Here is a 17,359-nt window from a genome sequence, read left to right on the forward strand (position 1 = left end):
TTGAATCACTTTCCAGTAATCTTCTAATGAGATTGACAGGGGACGTTCCTATCTTCCTCTTTCTCCTTCCTGCTTCAGACCTTTAGCAAAGTATAGCCTCCTGCCAAGAGCCTAGGACCAGAAATGGATTCAGTAATCTAAATACAAATCTTCTCCACTGTTATAAAGAACTACAGTCAGTGTGCTCTACAAACTCAGCCCTGCTGTCATCTGCCCTAGCCACAGTGTCATTTTTGCATAATTTTAGTCCCTTCTCCTGTACCTCTTTCTTCTCTCTCTCTCTCTCTCTCTCTCTCTCTCTCTCTCTCTCTCTCTCTCTCTCCCTCCCTCCCTCCCTCCCTTCCTCCCTCCCTCCCTTCCTCCTTCCCTTCCTCCTTCCCTCCCTCCTTTTCTCCCTCCCTTCCTCTCCAGCCCTTTCTGAAAGAATTGTCTTCTGAATTGTGAAGATGGAAAAATTGAAGTTCTAATGTTTATTTTTAATGAACGTTAGCATTAATACACAGTAAGTGGGATGAATATATGCAATTTATGCTGATGTGAAAGACAGAGGAAGCTAATCTGTGAAAAGCATGTGTGTTAGCTATAAGAAATGACCTTCCCGGTTCTCTAAAAGGTACTTTGGCTTAATGTAGAAGAACAAGGCCAGGCTGCAGCATCAGGTGCAGTTGCTTTCTGGTGACAATTCTTTCAAGACAAAATGCCTTAGAAAATCATTTTTAGGTGGACAGCCCTTGGGGGTAGAAGAATTAAAAAAAAATGATGAAAGAAATCCTTACATTAGGTTTTTTTCTTCTTTGAACTCGTAAAAGGAAAAAAAAAAGCGCATTTTCTTCAAAATAATCTTGTCCTAGAGACAGAAATGAAATAGACAACATAAAGTGCATTAGGAGTCATCAGACAGATGCATCATGGGTAAATGCTGTGATTGTGACCCTTCTGTCTCCAACCTTGAAAGTGTATGTAGCCTAAGAAGCCAGCGTCAAGGTTATATAACACTCTGGTTGTACAGCGCTTCGGAAAAAATCTGCTCTCGTTGTTAGCAGCAGTCAGCCTTTAATTTCTGACTTGTAAAAATTACTTTTTAGTTACTATAAGTCTCTCTCCTTGGATATGAGCTTTATAGGTGTAGCTTATCAATTATCTGTCTTAGTCTTTCTGAAATATGAAAGCAGATCCTCTTTCATAAATCCGGCTGCATGCCACTCTATGGAGGGGACTTTTGATTATATGCTACCTGGGCCTGTGTGTAAAGCGAGAGTGTCACTCTACCTTGGGATCATGAAGAAACATTCTGTATAGAATAAATAAGTAAACCAAGCAGATGGGGGCAGGTTTTTGGATTGTGTGTGGCTTTGTTTGTATTCTAAAGCACAGGAACCTGGCCTGTAGCTGGCAGACTTCAAGTACAGAGCACCAATTCCAGGTTGAGGACTATGGATGGGAGCTCCAGATGGGGGTCCTAATAGACAGGAAGTGAGACCTAAACTGGGCCTGTGGCTGCCACATTGAAGAGAGGGATCTAGCATAAATAATGGAGTATACTGAAAGCAACTACTGGGTTTTGCACAGCTCTTCCTGGTAGAACAGAGAAAGAGGACTAAATTCTACCTAGAATTCCCAGGAGAATGCCTCAAAGTTATATATAGTGTTATATATATATATATATATATATATATATATATATATATATATAGTATATTTTGGAGCTGTGTACAAAACATGGTAATGAGATATAGATAATATATGTATCACATTACCATGCTATATATATATGTAATACATAAATTTTATATATATCACTATATATAACTTTGAGGCATTATATAATATATAATATATGTAATAATATATGACAATAATATACTATACATTATATATAGTATAATAAGGACATTGTAATCCACCCTCCTCTTTACCACATATTATACTCACATGTACAAACATGTACATATCACATACACTCATTCATATATACATATATGCATGCATATATATACTTAACATACATAGTTTCTGGTAATAAATTCCATACCATCCAACTGTTTTTCAAGGTGTCAACCACACATTATTTAATAACTGTATTTCTCTAAACATTCCCAAGTCTATTCCTGACATGTCTTCATGAAGAGTGTATATCCTTGTACACCATCGTCTGGAATCATAGGACAGGACACCAACAGCAGTAGAACTGCTAGAGACGAAGAAAACTTAAATCCTTTAAAAAAAAAATGTTTTCATATAAAACTAGAATAAAATGAAGTAGAACCAGTTTAATAAAAGCACAAAACAGAAGCACTTAAGAAGAAACTTGATTGGGCTGGAGAGATGGCTCAGTGGTTAAGAGCCCTGACTGCTCTTCCAGAGGTCCTGAGTTCAATTCCCAGCAACCACATGGTGGCTCACAACCATCTGTCATGAGATCTGATGCCTTCTTCTGGTGTGTCTGAAGAGATCGACAGTATACTCACATACATAAAATAAATTAATATATATTTTAAAAAAAGAAGAAACTTGATTGTTGCTAGGAGTTTTAGTATCTGATTGTTTGAAAAGAGCTTAATTAAATTTCAAAGTAAAATAACTACAGTTTAATGATGGCCTTTGTTCTGGGGAAAGATAATGTTCCACAGAACTTATGAGGTATGCCTTGCCCGACAGTTAAGTAGTTAACTTGTCTATTATTTTCTTATTTTGATTATTGCACCACTATAAGTTACTAATGAAGGGATTATTTGCAAAGCACTATTTCTGGTCTTGGGCCTGTGCACAAACATGGCAATGCAATCTCATGAATGTTCCTTGAATACTTCAGTGGGAAAATAGAAGAATCTTACTGAAGGCTGGGAAATCCAAAGTTTATTCTCCCTCTGCAGTGGAAAGCAGCTATTTAGAAAAAACATGGTGATTTAGAACAGTGTCAGAAATACCGAACTTGCATATAATTTAAAAAGGAAGAATGGTCTGGGTACCCATTCATGAAGACTTGGGAGAATTAGCCACAAGCTCCCTTGCAGGGCACACATCATGAGACCCTTGGACTCAATGCTAGTGGAAGAAGTAATGTTTTGCACAGACTTGAAACCCATGTTCTTATGGTTTTCCTCATAGCCTCATCATGTGTTCAACATGCTCAAGAAGTACGTCCGTGCGGAGCAGAAAGACAGACAGCACACCCTAAAGCATTTTGAACATGTACGCATGGTGGACCCCAAGAAAGCTGCTCAGATCCGATCCCAGGTAAGCTCTGAATGTGGGAACCTTCTGCAGCTTGCAGTCCACAGTTGTTGCTTCTTCGATTGATGGGAAGATGCTTACCTCCCTCCAAAACACCTATGGTGGTGGTATTGTATCTCTTTGGCAAGAGTTCTTTAATGTCTGAAACTCTAACAGCTAATCGTCATGGGATGTGGTTCTACATGGCTAACATGTGGAAGCAGAAGGACTGATAGTTCAAGGCCAACTGGGCTGCTTGAGAGAGATGCTGTCTCAAAGAGGTGAGGATCAGAGGGATGACTCATCAGTTAAGAGTGCTTGCTATTCTTGCTGAGGACCTGAATTTAGTACATACATACATACATACATACATACATACATACATACATACATACAAACAAATAAAGAATCAAGCCACCAAAATAGAGAAGATGATAACTCAGTAAACAGAAAGCCATATAATCTAATCAACTAAATTAAGCCCAGTCATGGCAAACTCCATTGTAACTGCAATGTTTAGGTTTGCTAGAATCCAAATGAAGATTTGTAATTATTTTCTGCTTTCTCATTCCCAGAGGTTGAAAACCAGGGTCTGCCTCCAGAAATCCAAGATTTAAAATTTTCTCGAATGAAATAAAACTAGAAACATTTGCCTCCTGTACAAAATATTGAATCAAATTGAAATATTCCTATGTATTAGAAAATTTGCAAAGATATTTCTGTAGGGAAGAGGGTATTACGGAGGCTTGAGTGTTCGGAGTCTGGTGACTGATGTGGGCTTTGAAACTGTTACAAGCGTGCAGGCTACTGGTAAATACTGATAAATGAGAGAAGAAGAAAGAGACACACAAAAAGCCCCTTTAGTTCAATGTTCCAGCTGTGTGTGTGTGCACGTGTGTGTTGGGTGTGGTATTTGTCACTGTTTCCTTAGCAGAGATTGTTCACCTGGAGCTGCCATTTTCTAACAGGTTATGACACACCTCCGAGTGATCTACGAGCGTATGAACCAGTCTCTGTCCCTGCTCTACAATGTCCCTGCGGTGGCTGAGGAGATTCAAGACGAAGTTGGTGAGTGAGCTGTCCTTTGGATGTTCTTTGTGAGACGTGCCTTTCCCTAGGACAAATCAGGGCTGAGAGTCTTCTGTGTCAGTCACTCATGCCCGTGTGCCTACAAGTTGTAAAGTACATTTTGTGGGTTGGTGGAGGAGGAAGGTGGCACATGTGTGTGAGAGAGTCTAAAATCCTTTAGTGCACATGGCAACCAGAGGAAGATACCAGGTGTTGGAAGATATCAATGTTCTGCTCTATCACGCCGTTCCATGGGACAGTCTCTTACTGAACCTAAGGCTCTAGTGATGGCCAGCAAATTTCCCTGTGTCTGCCCTTAATGATGCTAGGAGTCCAGGACCACATGCATCCACATGGATACTGCCACTGAGGAGTCAAGCTTGGGTCCTCCTGTTTACACCGCCAGCACTCTCGCCCACTCCACCCTCTCTCTAGCCCCAGATGGCCTCTTACAGTGAAGCTCGCCCTTGTTGCTGCTTCACACCTTAACATTCAATGCTTGTGAGACTGAAAGATCTAACCTGATGTAGAGAAGATCTTGTAGCTGTGAATTAGTTGTTGTTGAATCCCGTGTTGATGGTGATATTCTAATTTATCCAATCTTGCAGGTAGATCACCCACTACATTTTTTTACTTTATAACAAAGAACAGTAGAGCTTTCGTCTACCCTGTGTATCGAGAGCTCAATGTCCCATTTGCTTTTCACTTCATTAGATTTCTTGTGACTGCATGTTTCAGTTGTATTTGGAAGACAGAGATCAGTAATGAGTCCTCTATATAAGAAGCCAAGAAGTGGGCACAGTAATGCATGAGAGGCTGAAACAGGGGAATTGCTTCAAGGTCAAGGCCAGCTGGACTTGAACATAGTGAGTTCAAGTCCAGTCTAAGATACACAGTGAAACCTATCTCAAGAAAAAGATAAAATAAAAAAGAATAAAATAAAACATATAAAATGAAGAAAAATCTCCACAAGGGACAAAAATTCAAAATTTAACTCATAATCCTACTAAATTGAAGTTAGATTTCTAGATGTGTGAATTAAATGGATATACTTTGTATACTTAGTTTAACCCTCTTGTCCTGTGTGACTTACACCAAGGTAACATTAACAATATCAACTATAGAACAATAAGCCATCATAAAGGGACTGGGAGGGACTGTACCTAAGCCCACTAATTACAGTTGGCACTTTCTGATTTCTAATTTGCTCTTAATAGAGCCTCTCATTTGGCATTGTACTCCTCTAAACAATAGCCACAAGTGAGTCGGACAGATGGTGACTCAAATCCCTCAGTGCTACAAAATGCCCAAGAATGGGACCACCCAATAAACTTAAAATCTCAGAGACAGAGAGATAGATAACTAGACCACACTTGCTTTCTCTAAGAAACTGCCACGAGGACAGATCAGGAACAATTACATAAAAGCTAGGACTACAGAGATGGACCAGTGGGCAAAGTGCTTGCTGGACATGTAGAAGACCTGGATTAAGATCCCTAGCACCAACATTTAAAAAATAAAAATTGTCAGTCATGATGACATGTGCCTGTAACCCTACTGTGTGGACAAAAGCAGGTGGGTCCTAGGGACCTTGCTGGCCAGCACTAGTGTACCTGTTCCAGTCCATAAGGAAAAGAAGCCATTGAAGAAGGCATGCCAACATCAACCTTTCAGTCTTCACACACCACACATACATACACACACACACACACACACACATACATACATACATACATACACACACACATACACACACATACACACACACACATACACACACACATACACACACACACACACACACATGATTCCTGTCATTATAAATATACTATATGCCACATACTTACAGAAAATCTTTATAGGATCTTTCATGTGGAATCTCAGATGCTTCCACTTTAAAATAGTTGTTAACCATAGGAAAAACCACTTGCCGTAATGAACACACTGCAGCCTGTCCATTACAGGCCTGTGTGCCCTTTAAGCTCCTGAAGCAAAAGGTTGAGGTAAGAGTTCTTCAGGGAGAATGGGCTTCTTTGGTTGTCCAACAAAACCCTCAATCAAATCGGGTGAAGATAAACCCAAACTTGGCCCTGTGTGCTAATTACATATATTTATATAACTTTTATATATTAGTCTCTTTACTTTTGTTCATATTTAAAGTATTCTATAGTAAACGTGTGATTTGTTTGTTGTTATCCAGTGAGAAGAGCCTCATAGGGTTCTTTCTATTTGCACCTTACAGTATACACAGTGGTCTGTGAATTTCGTTCACTGAACATTTCCCTAAGTTATCAAACTTTAGGTTTGAATCAGTTCAGCACAGATAAGGAAAAAGCTAAACTTCAGACCAGTTGGCACAGGTGTATCTCTCTCAATAAATTATGCTTCCAACCTTAAATCTCTATTATGGGCCAAAACGGATTAGAAGGGAGCCTTTACTACAAAGAAGCTACGCTGTGTGGGTGGAGGTGGGGATTGAAATCAAGCCTGTACAAAAGAATAAATAAACAAACAAACCATGTCGACTAGAGCACAACAGTCAGGTTGCCAGAGAATTCTGGCCCGGATCGTGTTACCCCATGGTGCTTCCCCAGGCAGCCCATCTGTCCATGATACAGCTCTAGTAAAACCCAAATCTGTAGTTCTGGTGACTGCACACATGTCTAGCATCTTGTGTGCCTTAGAGACTCTGGGCCAGTCCTTCTCAACCTTCCTAATGCTGTGACCCTTTAATACAGTCCCTCGTGTTGTGGTGACCCCCCACCATAAAATTATTTCATTGCTATTTCATAACTGTAATTTAATATTATGAACTATAGTGTAAATACCAGATATGCAGCATATCTGATATGCAACCTCCATCGTGGTCACAAGCCACAGGCTGAGAACCAGCTGTTGTAGACTCTGGAACCATACATTTGACCTTGCCCTGTTTTTATGGTCTCACTCCACTTCTGGCTGGATATCAGAGCCTTTACCTCACATTGGCCCTCTCACCCAAATTCTCCCTCTTCTGGATGGCCTGAGCAGCACAGATCTCTGTCCTTAGAAAGTCACATCCCTCAGGATCCAACTGAAGCCTTGGCACTTCTGAAAAGTCCTAACTGATTAACTAAGAGGACAGAGCAGGAAACAATGGTTTGGTGAACTGATTCGAGTCTGCCTGTGACATCAGTCGTCTAGGTATCTTATGAAAATTCACCTTGGAGTAATGGACGATCGAGTACAGAAGAAGTGGGCCGTCTAGGGGAGGAGTCAGGGCCCACAGTCGTTCTATACCCCTTCGAAGAGCCAGTCCCTCGGACACTAAGCGAGTCCATTTTCAGCAAACCTTCTTGTATTTTGCACAAAGGCAGCATATGAGCTAATATCAACGGTGAAGACTTCTGTGGCAGTATCCCCAGCCTATAACTGAAGAAACTGAATCCTCGAGAGGCCACTTTGGATAGTGAAGGAATAAACTGGCACTGAAGCCAGGGTTGGCGTGAATCCCACATCTGTGTTCTCTCCATCACCCATTATCCCGCACAGGGAGCTTTCTTCCGTTTAACCTTAGTGTCTACACATAGGGTTTGAACCTGGGAGGACATAATCTAGTTTGTGATAAATTGCTTATTTCTACCACAGCAATGTCAGATCCTCTGAGCTCCACTGTCATCCGTGGTCTTTGACTCTGCACAACCTGGAGTGCTTCATAGGTTTCCATTGCTGTAGTCTAAGAATGAACCAGATCATTAAGCTTCAAGGTAGATGCCCCTTAAATTATGAGATGATCTGTTTCTTGATAATCCTAAAACCTCCATGCTAAGTTCCTTCCTTGAGTCCTCCCATAACCATTGCAGGAAATACCTTCCTTTCTTCTGTGACAATGTTCCCTAAAGCTGTTGTGATTGATCTAGCCAACAGAATGATGTCATTGGCACTGGCAGCAAAGTAAAGAATAAAGCAGACTTCCCACAGCCCTTCTCAACACTGTATGAGGTGATTGTATGTCGCACACAGCCTTGACACTGTGTCCTGTGGTCATCTCCACAGTTTACACAATCACATGGTTGATTGATTAACCATGCATCTGATTTGACTCTCCTAAGTATTTTCCAAACTGCTGTTTGTTCTTTTTCAAAAGGCTGACCTTTTATTGTCTTATGATTTTTAATTCAGCTTAAATTATTATTCACAAATCCCGAAGCACACATACTATTTAATATTCTCCTTTAAAAATGTCTTGCACATACATTGTGAAGCTTTCTCATTCAGAAGGGTGTAAGAAATGTTGATAGAGGTGAGCCATTGCCTAATCCCTCATACATATTGCTTAGGAATTTGTCGTTCTAACAAAATGTAGCTGACCAGAGTTCCTGCCCATGTAAATCGTCACCATTTAACCGTCAGAAGGCCAGAAGCTCTTCAGTTCCCACTGCTCTTCAGCTCATCCTTGGCTTTGCCAACGTGACATTCTAAGCAGTTAGGTGATTTTGTCCCTTGTAATTTCCCTTAAGTCCACCTCGTTGTGCTGGCATTGAGGGATTTTTTTTTTATTGGCCCTCAAGGTTCTTCAGATTGCAGCTACCTCAAGGCTGTAAAACCATAGCAGTATTCCATTCCAAGATGTCTGTCTGGCATAATGCTATAGTGGCCAGTTTACGAGTTAAGCAGAAGGAAGAAAGGAGGAAGGCAGCTCTAAGTGTTTCACACCTGTCTCTTTTTTTTCTTTTAGCATTTAAATTAATATAAAAAAAGTAAAATACTATAAACCAGAAAGATCCGTGACAGCAAATCCGTGGTTAATGGGATTGGTATTGAATGATGTGCCAAGGAGACAAGAAAGCCACTTTCATGAAAGAATGCTTACCGTTGTTACAACTTTGCTTTTTATTACAAATTTACTGTGGCCTCTTGATAAAAATTTCCAGCCTCCAGAAAAAAAATTCAGCTTGTTTATTTCAGAGACAGTGCCTCTGTTGTCTGTGCCTATGTGAGGGCTGGTTACAAATCCAAACTGGGTTTAAAGCAGAACATATACAACTCTTCTTAGTCTGACAAAATAGAATAGTTAAGACTGCTTGAGAATTATTTACACTCCTGTGGTTACTTGTCAGTCAAGAAAGAGCATTACTGGGAGAGAGGGTGATGCCCAAGGAGGTGGAGTTCGAGACCAGCCTGGCTGCCTAGCTAGACGGACTGGCCAAGTGGGGAGCTTGGTGAGAGTGAGGGAAGCTGAGGGACACAGTCAACAAAGTTGTTAGTAAATAGGACAGGCGCTATTTAGTTTATCCTGTTCTTACTTGATTTTTAATAAAAGTGACTGCTACTTGCATATAGACTTTACAGCTGAATTAGGCACTTGAAAACAACATGTGTTCAAATCGTAGACAGACACAAGGCCCTTCCTTTGTTGACTTTGTTATAGTCTCAAAGCCAATCTGTTGTTCCCCAGTATCATTAACTTGCTTGTAGCTGCCTTTATTTAAATGGGTATCTTTGACTCCCTCTGAGAAAGACAGGTTTTTTTGTTTGTTTGCCTTTTGTTTTTGTTTTTGTTTTTCTGTTTTTGTTTTTTCAAAATAAAGCCCCTAATTTCATGAATAAAATGTCTGCTCTAGTAAAAAAATCCACACCATCAAATGGAAAGGAACAAAAAAAGATGGTACACCCAGGTTTCGGACAGAGTGAGTCTGTGTTGAAATGTTCTCAGACAGAGGTCAGGGAATGAGCCTCAGGTTTGCAGCCGGTCTATACATAGAGGGTCAGAGGCCTTTAACAGATAAATTCACCCAAACTGCCAAGTGCTGTGCTTTTATATACATTCATGGGTGTCAGTTGGTATAAGGTTACATGTTCTGGCTCGGGAGTTTAATTAGGAGATCAATAGAATATATGTCTTTAGGAAGATCTGTTGAAGTCACTGAAAAGGCCACATAACTAAATGTCCACTGTACCGTGTGTCAAACATCCCTCTGTCAGTATTCTCACACAGCTATTTCCAGTGCACAATAGGGGAGAGCCAGTATTACTAGCAACACCCAGAAAGTACACTGTCCAAGAAGAACAAATGCTTAGGCTTAGTGTTTTTATTGGTTTGGCTTTTATTTTTTAACAAATCAGTCTCCACCATGTAACAAGAAAGGCAAATTGTTGACACTAAAACCTAGAATCCACCAGCATAGTGTATGAAGCTGTTTTCCTGCTCTGTACATGGACACTGGCAGTCGTCAGCTGAATTAAACATCACTCACATTGTAGTGACTCACTGTGGGTATATATATATATATATATATATATATATATATATATATGGTGATATCGTTTCAAATCCTTGAACCATTTTAATTGGCTTCTTTGCTTTATTATTATTACTATTATTATTATTATTGTTATTATTATTGTTATTGTCATTTTTGAGTTGTGTGAATTCTTTGTATATTCTAGACACCAACTTACCAGACACACAATTTGCAAATGCTTTATCTATTCCACTGGAATGCTGTTTGTTTGCATTCTTTGCAAGTATTTCTTTGTTGTTTTGTTTTGTGTTTTAATTGTAGACGAAGTCTAGCAGATTCATTGTTTTTTTTTTTTTCACTATTGCTTTGGTGATATAGAGACAAAGCCACTTGAATTCTGATTGCATTCATTTTGTATGGGGCACTAACTAGTTAAGGTTCTCAGCTTATGGCTCCCTAGAGTTCCATCACCGTGTGATGAAGAAAAGGTTCTTCCCAACTAAAAGACCATTGTACTGTGTGCAAATTCTGTTGCCTGTAAACTTCTATACCCTCAATTTTCTGACTAATCTGTCCATCCACACTACTTTGATTACTGTAACTTTGTTAAGCTTTGAAAAAATTGGCAGGTATGGGTTCTGTATTTTGGTTTTTTGGGTTTTTTTTCTTGGATTTGAGTTTTGTTGGTTTTTTTTGTGGGTTGGTTGTTACTGTTTTAAGATTGCTTTGAACATTCTTCGAACAGTTGAATTTCTACATCAATTGTTATGTTTTTCTCAGGGCTGTTTAAAAGATATGGGTTTGTATTGGTTTCTTTTCTCTTTGCTAAGACAAGATATCTGATAGGAGCAACTGAAAGAAGGGTTTATTGTGACTCGTACATAGTTGAAGGGTGCATCCGTGATGGCTGGGATGTCCCGGAGGCAGTGGGTGCACAAGGCAGCTGACCTCACTGCCCTCCCCAGTTAAATATGAAACAGTGTTAGACAAACACCGGTGCTCTCCTTGCCTTGGCCTTTCCTTTCAGTCCAGGATCCTAGCCCTGGGATAGTACTACCCACATCCACATTTAAGGTGGGCTTTCCCACCCCAGTTAGCTCAATCTGGAAACTTCCTCATAAACTTGTCCAAAAGTTTATCTCCTAGGTCGTTCTAGGCCCTATCAAGGTGACAATATTAATCATAATTAGATTATAATGGCTCTCTATATAGATCAGTTTGGAAAGTATTGCTGTTATCACTTTCCCCTATTTTCAGTGTATGTGAACACGTTAGAGCCACGTAATGGAACACACATGTGTACATGCATCTGTGCACACATGTTGGGTACACATGTGGAGGTGGGCCACTGACATTGACCAACTTTTCTCCTCCATTCTACTCCATTTACTGTTCCTCACTCCCCAAGTGCTGGGATTACAGGTGGGCTACTCTGTCCATCCAGCTTAGATCCTGAGAATACAAAAGCCGTTCACACTTCCAGAAAGCCTTGTACACTGAACTGTCTCCCCAGACTCCTGTTATAATTTTTTTAATAAGGATTAATTAAACAACAGGACACTTTTGTCTTTTATGCTATATCTTAGTAAACTTTGAAAGATTCTGGGATCCTTTTGTCAAGATGTGCTGGCTCTACTACATCAGTAGCTTCTGTCTTTTTTCGTGCAGTCCCTTACTTTGAGGTAAGGAGCATCTCAACCAGGTGGGTGATACCTGAGGCAGCATCTCCCACGCCAAGCTGCTGATTCTCACGATGATGCGGGGAGTTATTTTCCCAACTCACCAACTCTTATGTATGGTGCTGTAATTTGAAACTAAACCAAAAAAGAAGCCCTAACAAAAAAATGAGTAGGGTGTGAAATCAGACCACAGTGGTGGCTGCAAGATGGTTTCCTGGCACGAAGCACTGCAACAGATGTGTCCTGATTTTTTTTTCCTACCATCTTGGGAACAACCAAATGATTTTGGATGGTAACAAGGGCTGGTTACTCTGTTTTTCACAAGCAGCTGCCTTCAAGGTTCTTTTTTTAAAAAGGAAAAAGAAAAAAAAAACGTAGTGATATTTGCCACCCAGAATATGGAAATGAAGCCAAATTAATTTTGAAGTATGCTTCCACAAGGATTAACTGGGGATGAGATGAGTTTGTTTGCATGTGAGTCAGAGTTAGGAAGGAATGTTAATTTGCCTCTTGCTGTTCCGCTCAGAAACAAATTCTGCAATGTAGTCACTGAGGAAGACTCATCATTCTTCATTAATAGCTTTTATGTAGTGTGACTTCTGCAGACACTGTTAGGTAGGAAGTTATAAACAGGGAGGATGGGTCAACAGGGCTGGAGAGATGGCTCAGCACATAATGCTCTTATAGAGTACCCAAGATAGGTTCCTAGCACCCATATTGGACTGTTTACAACTCCTGAAACTCCAACTCTAGGGGATCTGATGCCCTCTTCTGGCCATCACAAGCATGTGCACACAAGAACACGTGTGCATACACATACACACACAAATACACAAATAACATACTTAACATTCTTAATTCATAGGTCGACCTGTTGTTGTGTTTTATAAAAGAGAGGAGAGAGAGAGAGAGAGAGAGAGAGAGAGAGAGAGAGAGAGAGAGAGAGAGAGAGGCTGGCCATGAGCACATGGAGAGAGAGGGAGAGGAATGGGGATAGAGGGGGAAGAGGGTAAGGGAACAAGAGCAGGAGGAGAAGAGTGCAAGAGAATGAGGAGGGGACAAGCAGTCCCTTTTATAGTTACTCAGGCACACATGGCTATTGCCAGGTAACTGTGATGTGGAACCTAGATGAAATGCCAGCACAACCTATTAACCTATTCTATTCTGAGACCTGTGCAAGGAAACACTATTTTGATATGTGTAGAAACATGATTCATGCAGTGTATCTTAGTATACACTTATGATCTTATCACTTGGGAGATTGAAACAGGAGGATCCTGAGTTCATGGCCGGCCTTGACTATACCAGGAAATCCTATCTCAAAAAGGAAAGGAATTAAAAACAAGCAAACAGTGCAGTATTTGCGATGCCTTTTAGGCTTGGGGAACAAACTAGGTTGTCAGTGGGTAGAGTCTACTTCATTTCAGCCACTGCGGACAGATGACATGTTAGCAAAGACAAAGAGTTTACTGCCATTGAATGCATTCAACTCTTGGTTGCTGTTGCTGACTTGCATGTGTTCATAAAAATATGAGCTACAACTTGTGCTTGAAAAAGCACCTAGCCTCTATGACATTACCCTATCTCTGCCTTTGCTTTTGGTCTGTATAGCATTTAGATGAGTCTTCCCATCCTGACACAAGGCTGTGTCCCTACATCTGAAGCTTCCCCTATAACACTGAACACTGTACAGCTGCTTAAGTAGGCCAGTTGTGAAACCAGACACATCCTTGACCTAAACCAGGGAAGCAGGCTGGGTAAAATTTCATTCTGGTACAAGCACTAGCCTAAGCCCTCCTGGCCTTGGCACACCACTTATGTTTCTTCTTTCTGGGGTTGTAATAGTAAAGGGAAGCTTTCCAGGTACATGGGTTCCTCTTGCAGCCTTGCCAAGTTAGGTAGGAACTTCCAGGTACAGTAATGTACAGTTAAGAGTGTAAAAGAGAGCATAGCATGTTTATATGATCATGCTTATTAATATTCTATAGTATTTTTATTTAGGAAGTAGTGAAAGCCAACCAGATTTCAGACTCTGAAATATGTGGATTTGGAGACCTTTTTTTTTTCTCTGTTCGTTTTGGGTTTGTTTGGTTTGGTTTTTTAATGTATATGACTGTTTGCTGACATGTATATGTGTTTCACCTGCATGTCTGGGCCTGCAAAGGCCAGAAGAATGCTGACTCCTTTTGAGCTGGGGTTACAGAGGGTGGTGAACTGCCAGGTTCTCTGCAAGATCACCAAGAACTCAGGACCACTGAAGCTTCTCTCAGGCCCCTGTAGACTTTTTTTAATGAGAGTTTGTTATTTGAAATTCAAAATTAATTGTTAGTTTTAAATATAGCTACCTTTATTTTATAATTATTGAGTCTTAGAAAGTATTAAATTGAGAGTCTTCTCAGATGATAGCCAATATATTCTCTACAAAGAAAGGTACACATACTCATTCTGTGATATTTTGTGTCATCTTTCTTTGTTATGATAAAACTTTCCTAAGAACTATAATAATAATAATAATAATAAGCCAAATGGAGTGCTTATTGCTAGAAGTTGCCAAAGATGCCAATAAACAGTTCTCCAAAGTTTCTATTTGCAAAATGTAGTAGTTGCTAATAGTTATACTTTTAAGTGTAGTTTTCTAATAGTAAATATCTGTTGCCAAATACAAAGAAAATGTAGTGTTGCCACCAAGGCGTCATTAGGTGAATGGCAGTTTTCAGTCATTATTCTTCATTATTTGAAAGAAGTCTTTGAAGATTTAAATATATAAGATATATATTCTTCTTTAAATATTATATATATATGTATATATATATGTTATTATACTTTTATATGACTTACAAAAAAATAAGGCATGCAGGCTAGGTGTGCATTACTTACTAAGGAGGGTGATTCATAGCTTTGTGAAGTCTAGGGCTCAGCTCCCAACATTGCACAAAACATGGTATAATGGTGCAATACCTGTAATCTCAATACACAGGTAATGAAGACAGAGGAATCACAAATCTAATACCTAGGCTACATGGTACAGCTAGGCAGAGACTGTATGAAACACTGTCTTTAAAAAATATCTATCAGTGTTCATACACTGCTGTCATTTGGCCATTGTGAATAACAAGAAGATCCAAGAACTAATCAAGGACATTCAGCATCAGTGAATTATTTATTGAATACCTACAATACTCCAGATCTGTTAAAGATGCAGCGCACAGTCTTTCTCACTCCAATAACTTAGAATAATTTAGAATTTGTTTAGAATAACTTCAAATCAACAACCAAGACAAGGCTTTGTTCTCATTGAGGCAACTCATGAAGGCTGATCTGATAGCACTAGGTGGTCTTGTCTAATATCTGTTCCTTCCTCCTAACATCACAACCTAAGGAAGATTGCTAAAGCAAGAGGGATGCTTGCTTTTCAACTGTGCCAGCCACATTATTTTATAGGTTCATCTAAGGCCATATATCACATCTGGTCAATAATCCAAGGTCATACATCACATCTGGTCAATCTGATCAATAGCCCGCAGACTAACCCATTTCATTGTTTTTGATCCAAAGGCACTTACTTAGTGCTAATGGCAAATTCAAAGCTGAGTCTGAGAATAGTATAGGTAGCTTCAGCACCTTTTCACTGAAAGTGTTATGGACTGAAGAAATGACACTCTTTGAACAACATCTTTGTACACATACATCTGTGTTAGGGTGTTAAGCAGGGAGCATTTTGTAGGACTTAGACGTCATGCCATCTTTCTCCATTTGCTCAGAGCTCATACGCTGTACAAATTCCTTCCTCTGGGTGATTGTCACTGTTAGAGTTTTCTATACAAGAAAAACTGATTTTATGTAGATCATGATATCATAATTCTCCATGATGACTTCACCATTTATTCTCAAGGGACCACCCATTCAGGCTAGGGCTCTACAAATGTTTATGGGCAGAGGCTCCTGGAAGACAGCATGGAAGTGATGTATTGTTGCTGGGTATTAAATCAGACTCATTAAATGGCCTCCCCTGCCAGCAGAGGAGATCCAGTCTTGATTGTAGAAGCACAGTTCATTTGCTTCCACTCAAATATTCAAAGAAAGGATAAGAAATAATTTAATTCAAAGTTCTGTATATTTTTCCTCTTTATATTATTGCTATTATCTTCATTTTGATCACAAACAATTTTTTAGCTTCCCTAAGTCTTGCTTAATCCTCAAAATAATCCTAGATAAGAAAAATGTATGGCTTGTCCTTTAATTTATTACAGTATTAATTTATGTGTTTTGGAAACAAGCCTATTTACGCCAGGCTGCTCTCAAATTCACAATCCTCCTGCTTCAGCATCTCAAGGGCTATGGAGCATGATGGTTGTTGTCCTTTCTTCTCCTTGCTGAGTCTGGCACTGCAGGCAAGCTGACATCCTGTCCTCAGCCCTGGATATGCTGATAAGTTCTCCATAAGTCTACAGTGCCCATCTCATTGTTGACTTTTGAGGTTGCATATGCATTTGTATCTCTTCACAAAAATATGCCCACGGCCAAGGGATAATTAATAGAAACAGTTCTCATCATGTGGCCTTGGACCAGCAACAACATAGCTGGGAAATTGTTAGAAATGTACATTCCTTGGCCTCATTCCCAGCCTCATAATCCAGCTACGTGGGGAATAGATGTGTCAGCTTTTATCTCTGGCTAAATACTTAACATAAATAAACTTATAAGACCAGCTTTATTTTATAAAATATCTATATTTCAGAGGACTGAGTCTATAGTCTGTTGACCCTATTGCATTGGGTTTGTAGCAACTATATTATGGCCAGAAGAGCTTGTTGGTTTGTGGTGGCCAGGAGCAGAAAGCAAAGATACGAAAAGGAAACCAAAAGAAGAGAATCTTCTTTAAAGACAAGTCCTCAATGACCTAACTTCCTCCAGAGAGGTCCCATCTCTTAAAGATCCTGCCACCACTCAAGACCAACTTGGGCTGCAGACAAGTCCCTTAATACATGAACCTTTGGAGGAAATGTAAGATCTAGAAGTAATGATGCTCAGTCTGTAGTGATAGTGCTCAGTTACTATTATAGTAATGGTGCTCAGTCTAGAGTGATAGCACTCAGTTACTGTTATAGTAATGATGCTCAATCTGTATTGATAGCTCTCAGTATTATAGTAATGATGCTCAGTCTGTAGTGATAT

General features: G+C 39.7%; 1 protein-coding gene across 6 annotated transcripts in view; it reads left to right on the forward strand.

Annotated features, from left to right (window-relative positions):
• Positions 1–17,359, forward strand: part of App (amyloid beta precursor protein) — a 223,339-nt gene that overhangs the window by 162,328 nt on the left and 43,652 nt on the right. For all 6 annotated transcript variants that reach the window (XM_028757201.1, XM_028757202.1, XM_028757203.1 and 3 more), the window contains 2 exons: positions 3,109–3,237; positions 4,182–4,281. In XM_028757201.1, coding sequence (XP_028613034.1) covers positions 3,109–3,237; positions 4,182–4,281 — 229 coding nt within the window. The remainder of the gene's footprint in view (positions 1–3,108; positions 3,238–4,181; positions 4,282–17,359) is intronic.

The sequence above is a fragment of the Grammomys surdaster genome, unplaced genomic scaffold (genome assembly GCF_004785775.1).
Source record: "Grammomys surdaster isolate TR1022 unplaced genomic scaffold, NIH_TR_1.0 126153, whole genome shotgun sequence".
Taxonomy (NCBI): domain Eukaryota; kingdom Metazoa; phylum Chordata; class Mammalia; order Rodentia; family Muridae; genus Grammomys; species Grammomys surdaster.